The following is a 10,333-nucleotide window of genomic DNA, read 5'->3' as shown; positions in this document are numbered from 1 at the left end:
AGAGTCACCCTAAAACCAAAAAAAAACATTATATTCCTCAACAAGAGAAATGCACCTCGCAGAGAAAAATCAATCAATATCAAAAGAAATGTGCTGATAAGAAGTGACTTTTAACTTTTTTAAATAGGGTAATGATCTCCTCCACTAACTTTTTAAATATGTTTGGCTAGATGGAGAAAACAGAGTCACAGGACTACTAAGAACCTGTTGCAACACGTACATACGCGTCACATGTATGGCAATTGTATTCATGACTTCTGCTAGCCTTGGTGATTTCTTCCTGATCTCTTTTTATTGCTACTAATATCTCTTCCAACACTTTCCTGATTTGAAATCGAAGATAAGGTTTATTTTCTATCTTCAACAAAGGTTTAGCATTCCCCTTAACAATGATGATTGCTTTGGTTAAGGTTAAATGCTCATGTGGACCACAGAGTCACAGGATGATGATTGCTTTGGTTAAGGTTAAATGCTCATGTGGACCACAGAGTCACAGGACAACTGAAAGCTGGTTTTTCTCAAGTAAGAAAGGAAAACAGGATAAAGATATACAAGTTGTATGTGATATTGGTCCAAGTAATTGATCCCAATTAGTTTCAATTTAGGCTTAGTTAATTGAGTTGAGCCATTAGACACCCAAATTTTGTTTCATGGTCCCTCTTGGCATGTACAAACGTGCACTTCCTTGGGTTGGGATCGTTTTGTATCTGCAGATGCCACTACATAGGAAAAAACCTGTCAACTGCAAATTGCAATGCATGCCACAGTTCATTAAGACTCCGGAATTAGATGAAAGTTGAATAAAATATTATTAAAAAATTTGAATTATTTATGATGACTAAAGTGGATAGCTCGTTGCCGGAAGACTAAACTCATGGATTGCTCGACGGAAATAGAAGAAGGCAACCTGTGGCCAATTTGGTAAGTTAAAAGGTATAGATCAGCAGTTTTGACAAGAAGTTTTCACGATGAACCAACCCAATCGTGGTTCGATCGTCACCCTCATATAGGTGATTTCAGCCATTGATAAAACCATAGATGATGACCAAAATTTCTCTCGACATCAGATAGCCGGCTTTGTAGAGTTATCATGTTCCTTTGATGGCCATGTGCTATAGAAACAATGTTTGCAATTTTTTAGAAGATGCTTGCTTGCACACGGAGAGAGAATATAATTGAGGGTAGAGAAATCAAGAAAGATGTGACAAAAACTAAATGGTAAATGATAGCAAGCATGTTCACTTCCAAGTTCCCAAAAAGAGAGAAGATCAGACAAACACACCTCGTTTCTTCATTTCATTATTAACGAAACTCAACGCATAATCACATACAACCAACCATCAACCACAAAGTACCACCACTCATTCCTATCAACTACATATTATTTCCGGCAATCCTTCCTTTCCATTGACAAAGCTGAACTCGATCTAAGCGTCGGCAATTTCTGCAGATTCTGCAGCAGCCAGAATCAGCTCCGGGTGGATGCTTCCAACGTATGACCCATCAAGAGCATTGGGAAGTCCCAGCGACTTCAAGGCCAGATGTGCTGCCTTCTGCCCCGATATCATCATGGCTCCAAAGGTGGGCCCCTGTATTTCCAAAACAAACGAAATTACAAATTAGTTTATCAGGACTCTTTTGTAATCATTAGTTCATCACTTTAACTGGTAACGAGTGTCTTTTTGCTTTTTCTTTTGTCATTTTTTGAGGAAAAAGCTTTGAGGGACCATTCCCTTTCAAAATTCTTTGTTCTTATCTTTAAGAGTAACTCAGTCATTTACACTGACAAAAGGACAAAACAGACCAACATATATGACAAGAAAAGTTCATAGCATTACTAGAGAGAGATGAGCCCCAAAAAAAAATGACCATATTGTTATCTGTTCCAAGAATTATAATGCTAGCATTCAATTTTCTAGAGTTTCGCATAGAAGTGGCTTGAACACTAACTAAAAAGAAAGGGGGAAAAAAAAAAAGCAAAGGGAAAGATAATCCTACGAAGAAAACATCAGTGATCTTTCTCTTTAATTGGGACCACCACTACCTCTATGATTGAGGTTGTCATACAGAGTACCAGTGTCATTATTTTCATATCTTAGCACGTATTCCATAATGAAAATTCTGGTGTCCGTGAACAAAGAAAGATGATCCTAAGGTGATCAGTGATGATAAATGGTAGATTGGAAAGACACATGAAATCTAAAGCATATATATATGACATACTGAACACCAATGAAAGAAAAACAAAAACATAAAAAAATTACCATTCTTGGGGATCCATCGATCTCAGCAACTTCCATCCCAGTAACAATCATTCCAGGCACAATCTCCCTAGTGAGCCTCACAATAGCATCCTCTGCGGTATTCATGTCAAGCGCCTTCATCCCGGGCACACTATCGATCATTCCAATACTCCTGAGCCTTTTGACCCCGGTGGCCCCGAACGGCCCGTCGTGGCCGCAGGAGCTCACCACCACCTTGGACTCCATGACGTTGGGATCCATGCACGATTGGGTGTCATGGTTCATCGACACCAGGGCCCAGTTGGTCACCACTCCACCAACTCTCCCTCCCTTCACGATCAAGTCCTCGGCCGCCACCGCGTTGAAGAGCTTCACGTTGGGGCGGGCCAAGAGCTTGCTCATGATGGTGGAGGTGAAGAGAGCTGCGTGTTTGATCACCACGTAGTTGTCTTGCTCGTCGTATTCGATGCCGAGCTCGTCTAGGAAGAGATGCGCTGGTTTGCGCACGACCTATGTATTTAGATTTAGTTAGTTTACTACGAGAGTTGAAAATCTTTCGCAACGTATTTTGGGGATGTAGCTTCGATTTGTGCAATATTCATGTGAATTTGCTTATATAGTTTTTGGAATTTCTCTTAATTTTTTCAAAATAAATAAATAAATAAATGTAAGGAAAAAAAAAATCAGCCATTCCAGCCAACGTCTATCCTATATAATATGATTTCATATTACTTACCATGGCCGAGAAGAGCTGGCCCCCCAGCCACGCACCGCCGCCGGGGCTAACGGACTGCTCGATGATGGCGACCTGTACGGACGGGTTCTTGCTGAGCTCGTAGGCACACGACAGCCCAGCCGAGCCCGCACCCACTACGACCACATCAGTGTCGGCGTAGGTGATCATGTCCATCATGTACCGCCGGGTCATCTCACGTGAGACGATTGACTCCCTAATGGGGTCGAACTTGAAAGCCTTCAGATCGTAAGGCGGCGACGCAGAGGCAGACATGGAAATGGGGGGGTGAGTGCCGGACTTGACGGGCTGGACGCGGAAGCTGGAAGGTGGGGCAAGAGGGGTACCATAGAACGAGGAGGAGGAGTAGCTTTCAAAGAGAGGGAGTCTCTGGGGTTTGGAGGTGAGGGTGGAGGCCATGGTTGCCATTTGATCAGCCCTCAGAGACAAGGCGTTTAGCTTTGTTGGGAGTCTTGGACTAGGTATAGAAAAGAAGACGTACAAAGCGATGAGGAGGAATGGATTTGGGTAGGAGAGTATTTATGGTGGCGGAGGAATAGGACTGATTAGTTAGACAAATATCAGAAAAGTGAAGGAGGTGACACGTGAAAAGGAGATATGATATGAACGGTCTAGAATGGTTTAGCTTAGCAAGACAAGTGGCAGCCATGATGGCTGACTGAGAGAGAGAGTGTGTGTTCACTGTTCAGTGCTGATCTGCGCTTTCAAAAATGGTAAAAATTACAGACTTTTTTCTCATTTTGTATATAGTATTGTCTAATTAGATTTTTCGAAAATAATTACTTACCAATTTCGTGAAAACCTTCACAGTTTAATAGATGGCTGAGAATGGACAGTGATTGACTCCCATACTCATTTGAGCGGTGCTGCCGCTGAGAGTTATCGTTCCATCTTATCGTTAATTTAATTTTTTTTTTCAACTTTTTTATTTATATTTTTTTATTATTTTAAAATATTTTTTTAAAATATAAAAAAATATCAAAATATTAATAGCCATTTTCTTAACTAATAAGAAAAAAAATTAAAATGATATCAAAATAATGAGACAAATAGAATAGACAAACTATCATTTTTTCACTCGTTTTGTTTTTCTTTACATGAAGTTTGCGGCCTCAGCGTACGACACTAATTTTATTTTTTCCGATCATTTCAATTACCAGTATTTAATTTGGACATCATTTTGTGTAGACGTGGTTTCATAAATACTAGGTATAGTTATGAAGTATGTAAGTGTGATATAGTCATTTTAAAAAAAAATAAGATCTATTATTAAAATTTTTTTTTTATATAAATCTCATATTTATTTATTTTTTTAAAAGTGATTAGCGTTTACGTTCTCAAAATTGTAATTTATCATTTCTCTTTTTAATATATATATATCAATATATTGATTCTTTCATTATATTTAATGTTACTTATATTACAAAAGCATAAATATTTTGGAGAAATTACGCCAGCTTGTTGTAGAAATAAATGGTGGGGTTATAAATTGGTGGATCCGTGTATGCATGTTAGCTATGAGTATTGCCATTTGTGACTTGGACAGCGGGCTAGGACTAATCAATGTCAAACTCATATAAATTCCCATTTGGAAATTACTTGCATTTCAAAGCATGTCATCAAGAAATTGCATGTCATTGGTCAGGCCACTTGCTCCTTTGTTTGTAATTGCCAACTCTAATATCATGTTATGGACAAGTGTTTGGGTCATTTACTTGTCCAAATCTGATTTTTGTTGAAGGGAGAGGAGGTCTCGACTTCCTCTCTCTCCTTCCTTCTATCATTTATCTATTTTATCTATAAAAGTTTATTTTATTTAGTTTTATTTTACTTTCTTCAAGGCCAAAAAAGACAGATGTATAATTTTTTGACAACTCTCGAGAAATACGTGTGGCACAAGCAAATTCATAGGTCGGAAATCATTTGAAGGAAAGTTGTAGTTTTACGAAAATCACCGTGCGTGGTTCTCACACGCTATCCACATCTGCGCTTGGTCCTCAGGTGCCACTCCTTTCAACAGCTCTTCTCGACACATGCGTCAGATCACTGGACTCGACACATACGTTAGATCACTGGACTCGCCACCACCAGACCTTTATAAGGGAAGCATGCGTGGACTCCATTCAAAATAGAAACAGCACATGACTAGCCTAAAATCATGCTCAATATTCTGTCATAAGTTTTGTATTAAAGATGATTTTATTTCCTTAGTTGTATATTATAACAGCAACTTGATTTCAGCATTACCGTTACTTAGTTCCTAAAAATAGCTTGTCTATTATTCTGTATAAATTGTAAATCTTCTATCAATGAAAGTGCGGGAAAATCTATTCATTGAAATTCTATTGCAGTACCTATTGTTCTATATGGTATCAGAGCAGCCAACATCAAACGAGTCACCGATCCGAGTTACCACCATGTCTTCCTCCTCTGATCAAAACCCAAACTTCAACCTCAATACCCAACCTCCTTCCGCAGCAGAAAAACCTCTCATTGCTCTTAACATCACTGCCCAAATCAATGAAAAGTTGACTCCCTCCACCTTTTCTCAATGACGTGCTCAATTTGAAGCACTCCTTATTGGTTATGATTTACTAGATTATGCCGAAGGCACCCTTCGGTGCCCTACTTCGGCTGGCACCGCTGCTAATGAGCTGCGCAAGATCCATTGGATCCGACAGGATAAATTTATCCTAAGTGCCCTTCTAGCCTTTACAGCCTCGTCGATCACCCCACTCATTGCTACGGCAAAAACCTCCCATGAAGCTTGGAAAAAGCTCAATAATTTATATGCTAGTCGCTCACGCACTCGTGCTATGCAGTTAAAGGAGGAACTCACCTTAATCCAGCGTGAAAATCGGTCAATCACGGAATATCTCCATGCGGTGAAGGCCTTGGCTGATGAAATAGCCATTATTGATCATCCAATTTCGGATGATGACCTAACTCTTTATGTATTAAATGGCTTAGGTCCAGATTTTCGGGAAATCGCAGCACCGATCTGAGCCCGAGAATCATCTCTCGCCTTTGAAGCACTACACGATCTGCTGGTTGGCCATGAAGCGTATCTGAGACGCTCGGAAGCTGCAACGCAGCACCTGGTCGCTTCCGCCAATTTCACGAAGACGAAGCAGTCCACACAAGGGGGAAACCCATCGTGGTCCTCCAAGAGAAATGATTTTTCTCGTGGGCCTCGCGGATCCAGCCCAGGACATGGCGCCTAGCGTGATGGACGTCGCTCCAACACAAATTCTGGCAGGCCCAATCACTCAAATCGGCGCTACCAGCCCAAATGCCAACTTTGTGATCAGTTGGGTCACATTGCCAAATCCTGTCCACAATTTCATTCACAGAATGTCTCTATCAATTGTGCCACAACCTCAAATGGAAAGGATAAAAATTGGTTGCTTGATTCGGCTGCTTCTCATAATATCCCGGGTGATCTCTCCAATTTATCTCTTCATTCTGAGTATGATGGTACTGATGAAGTCCTTCTTGGTGATGGTTCAGGTTTGGCAGTCTCACACATTGGTTCTTTGACCTTACAATCTCCTCATCACAGACATTGCGTGATACCCTTTGTGTTCCTAACCTTTGCAAAAATTTAATTTCCGTTCATCATTTCACTAAACAAAATAATGTCTTTGTTAAATTTCACCCTTTCTATTTTCTTGTGAAGGACAAGATCACGGGGGCGATTCTACTAAAAGGAGCATGTAACAATGGCATCTACACCTTCCCGGACTCAATGGTGTCGTCAAAAAAAGTTGCTAATGTGCATGAACGGACTTCTATTGATGGATGGCACAAGCGTCTTGGGCATCCTTCTCTTAAAATTGTCCACCATCTTGTTAAGAATTTTTCTCTTCCTACTTCATCCAATAAAAATTTGTCGTCATTATGTTCTTCCTGTTCTATTAATAAAGCCCATCAACAACCATTTCGTGTCACTAGTCTCCAAAGTCATGAGCCACTTGAACTTATCTACACCGATGTGTGGGGTCCCGCTAGTTATACTGGAATTGATGGCTCCAGATATTACCTTATATTTGTTGATCATTATACAAAATATATATGGTTTTATCCAATGGCCACTAAATCCGGTGTCTCTACTATTTTTCCGCACTTCAAAAAATTTGTTGAAAATCGCTTTCAAAAATCAATCAAATCATTATACTCCGACAATGGTGGTGAGTTTATTGCTTTAAAATCATACCTCTCGCTTCATGGTATAACTCACTACACCACGGCTCCCCATACCCCACAACAAAATGGTGTTTCTGAACGTCGTCACCGACATCTTGTTGAAACGGGCCTTACTCTTCTTCATGATGCAAATCTTGATCTTTCGTATTGGCCCTATGCCTTTCAAACAGCTTCTTACCTCATAAATCGACAACCCACGCCTCTCCTTCAAGAAAAATCCCCCTTTGAGGTTCTTTTTGGTCAAACACCAAATTATTTAAAATTAAAAAAATTTGGCTATATTTGCTATCCCCTCACCCGAGCCTATAATTCAAATAAAATGCAGCCCAAATCAAAAGCCTGTCTTTTTCTTGGCTATTCACCAACCCAAAACGCATATAAGTGCTTTGAACCTCAAACAAAAATTTTTTTTTTCTCACGGCACGTGCTATTCGATGAAACCCAGCACCTCTCCTCACTTCATCCACCCGTGTCATCCGTGCCCGCCCAACAATACCCAGAACTCCTCCAATCCCTAATTCCCCTTTTCGGTACCCAGCAGCTTGAAGGCATTCCATCAATGGAGCCCGGCGCACCACCATCCTCGTCACCTCTGGAAGGTCCCCCTGCCATTGTTGCGTCCTCCTCAGGTAATTTCGGATCCTCTAGTCCTTCATTTCACAATTCATTGCAAAATCTTGCTTCCACTACCACTCATCCGAATCTTCACTTAGAAGAAAATAGGACTGCATCTCCACTAAATCTGCCGCCACACTCTGCTGATGCATGCGTCGAACCCATTCTCGGTCCAAATTTTTTTTCCCCCAACCCGATTGTCACAAACCCTCATCAACCCAATAATCCTTCCCAACGCACTCATACCATGACCACAAGATCCATAAATCAAATTTTCAAACCCAAACAGATCCATACAGTGTCCAAATATCCTCTTCCCCAGATCATAGAACCAACGAGTGTGAGCCAAGCCGTGTCTCAACCTCACTGGCGTGAGGCCATGTCCAATGAACTCACGGCTTTAATGAAACATGGGACTTGGAATCTTATTTTACCCCCTTTGAACTGTAAACCAGTGGGCTGTAAGTGGGTTTTCCGTGTCAAAAGGAAAGCCGATGGGTCAGTGGACAGATTTAAGGCTCGTCTAGTTGCCAAGGGTTACAATCAACGTCCTGGTGTTGATTACAAAGAAACCTTTAGCCCTGTTGTTAAACCAGCAACTATTAGGGCTGTGCTATCTATTGCAGTCATGAATGGATGGGATTTGAGACAAATGGATGTTAATAATGCCTTTCTAAATGGTGACTTAACTGAAACAGTTTTTATGGCACAACCCCCAAGGTTCAAAGATTTGTGCAAACCTCACCATGTTTGCAGGTTGAAAAATGTTATTTACGGGCTTAAACAGGCCCCACGGGCCTGGTACACAGCACTAAAAAGTGCTATTCTTCAGCTGGGATTTCATAGTTCCAAATCTGATTCCTCTTTTTTTATTTACAATCATGGCTCAAATCTCTGTTATTTCCTGGTTTATGTTGATGATCTTGTTATTACCGGAAATAATAGAATCCTTGTAGACAGCATCATCAAACAGCTGGGTGACATGTTTTCTCTCAAGGATATGGGTTCCCTTCATTTTTTTGGGGGATTGAAGTAATTCCTACTCGGGCTGGGTTATTTCTCTCACAACATAAATATGTTCGTGAGCTTTTAGCTAATACCAGTATGAGTGGTGCAAAGGATGTCTCAACACCTCTCTCTACCACTCAATCACTTAAATTGGTTGATGGTACTGCTGCTGTGGACAGCTCAGAGTTTCGTCGCATTATTGGCAGCCTTCAATATCTCTCTCTCACACGTCCAGACATCTCATTTGCAGTCAATAAACTTTCTCAATTTATGCACAAGCCGACTACAAATCACTGGACAGCAACAAAGAGACTTCTTCGCTACTTAAAACAAACCATCTTCTATGGTATTCAGATTCACAAAGCTGCATCTCCTGTTTTGAAGACATATTCCGATGCCGATTGGACTGGAAATGTGGATGATCGCACATCCACCTCTGCATATATTACCTTTTTGGGCCCTAATCCTATTTCTTGGAGCTCAAAGAAACAAAGAGCTGTTGCACGATCCACAACAGAAGCTGAATACCGGGCGCTAGCTAATGCGGCTTCCGAGACAATGTGGTTGTCCACTCTCTTCAAAGAACTAGCATTTTCAGTCAATAGACCTCCTCTACTGCTATGTGATAATCTTGGAGCCACCCATCTTAGCTTTAACCCAGTCAATCACTCGCGCATGAAACATATTCAAATCGATCTTCACTTTGTGCGTGACTTAGTGCAAAAAGGAAGTCTCCAAGTTCAACATGTTCATACTCAAGATCAATTGGCTGATCTGTTAACAAAGCCCTTGTCAAAACAGCGCACGCAATAGTTACATAACAAGATTGGTCTTGCCGATGGAAGCACAATCTTGCGGGGGCGTATAAGGGAAACATGCGTGGACTCCATTCAAAACAGAAACAACACATGACTAGCCTAAAATCATGCTCAATATTCTGTCATAAGTTTTGTATTAAAGATGATTTTATTTCCTTAGTTGTATATTATAACAGCAACTTGATTTCAGCATTACCGTTACTTAGTTCCTAAAAATAGCTTGTCTATTATTCTGTATAAATTGTAAATCTTCTATCAATGAAAGTGCGGGAAAATCTATTCATTGAAATTCTATTGCAGTACCTATTGTTCTATAACCTTTCAGATATGATCTTTGTGATTGAAAATAGACAAGTGTGTTGCCTTCACCAACCGTCACAGATTCTCTACCAGAGTTGGTCCAAACTGTAATCCATTCTTTTTCGCATCTATCTTACTCCTTATTGTTAATTAAAATAAAATAAAAAAAGAGTTCATCTCTCAAATGTTTATCTGTAGAGGTTGAGTCATTTCTTTCTATGAATGGTGAGGTTGAGTTTCTGTTTAAGCAGAAAGTTTTGTCTCTTGGATATTTGTCTGTAGAGAGTATCAGTAATAGTGAAAATCAAACCAATCACAAAAGAAAATAGTGTAATGGTAGAGTTTTAAATACATTATTTTGATTTATGATATTGTGTTTGATATGGAGA

General features: G+C 40.2%; 1 protein-coding gene across 1 annotated transcript; it reads right to left on the bottom strand.

Annotated features, from left to right (window-relative positions):
- Positions 1 to 1,268: 1,268 nt before the first annotated feature.
- On the bottom strand, positions 1,269 to 3,668 carry LOC121237483 (thiamine thiazole synthase, chloroplastic). Its single transcript, XM_041134220.1, has 3 exons — positions 2,980 to 3,668; positions 2,265 to 2,753; positions 1,269 to 1,589 (listed from the first exon to the last, which is right to left on the bottom strand). The coding sequence occupies exons 1-3, from the start codon at positions 3,403 to 3,405 to the stop codon at positions 1,428 to 1,430; spliced, it is 1,077 nt and encodes a 358-aa protein (XP_040990154.1). The 5' UTR covers positions 3,406 to 3,668; the 3' UTR covers positions 1,269 to 1,427.
- Between the last annotated feature and the right edge of the window lie 6,665 nt (positions 3,669 to 10,333).

The sequence above is a fragment of the Juglans microcarpa x Juglans regia genome, chromosome 6S (assembly GCF_004785595.1).
Source record: "Juglans microcarpa x Juglans regia isolate MS1-56 chromosome 6S, Jm3101_v1.0, whole genome shotgun sequence".
Classification (NCBI taxonomy): domain Eukaryota; kingdom Viridiplantae; phylum Streptophyta; class Magnoliopsida; order Fagales; family Juglandaceae; genus Juglans; species Juglans microcarpa x Juglans regia.
The sequence above is the reverse complement of the archived record's forward strand: the minus strand, read 5'-3'. Positions and strand labels throughout refer to the sequence as shown.

Bases quoted from the DNA above. Each gene is read 5' to 3' on its own strand.
- LOC121237483 (XM_041134220.1), bottom strand. From the start codon at position 3,405: ATGGCAACCATGGCCTCCACCCTCACCTCCAAACCCCAGAGACTCCCT. The intron at 2,754-2,979 runs GTAAGTAATATG...CTAAATACATAG, and splicing joins GCCAGCTCTTCTCGGCCATG to GTCGTGCGCAAACCAGCGCA. The intron at 1,590-2,264 runs GTAATTTTTTTA...TTGGAAATACAG, and splicing joins TCGATGGATCCCCAAGAATG to GGGCCCACCTTTGGAGCCAT.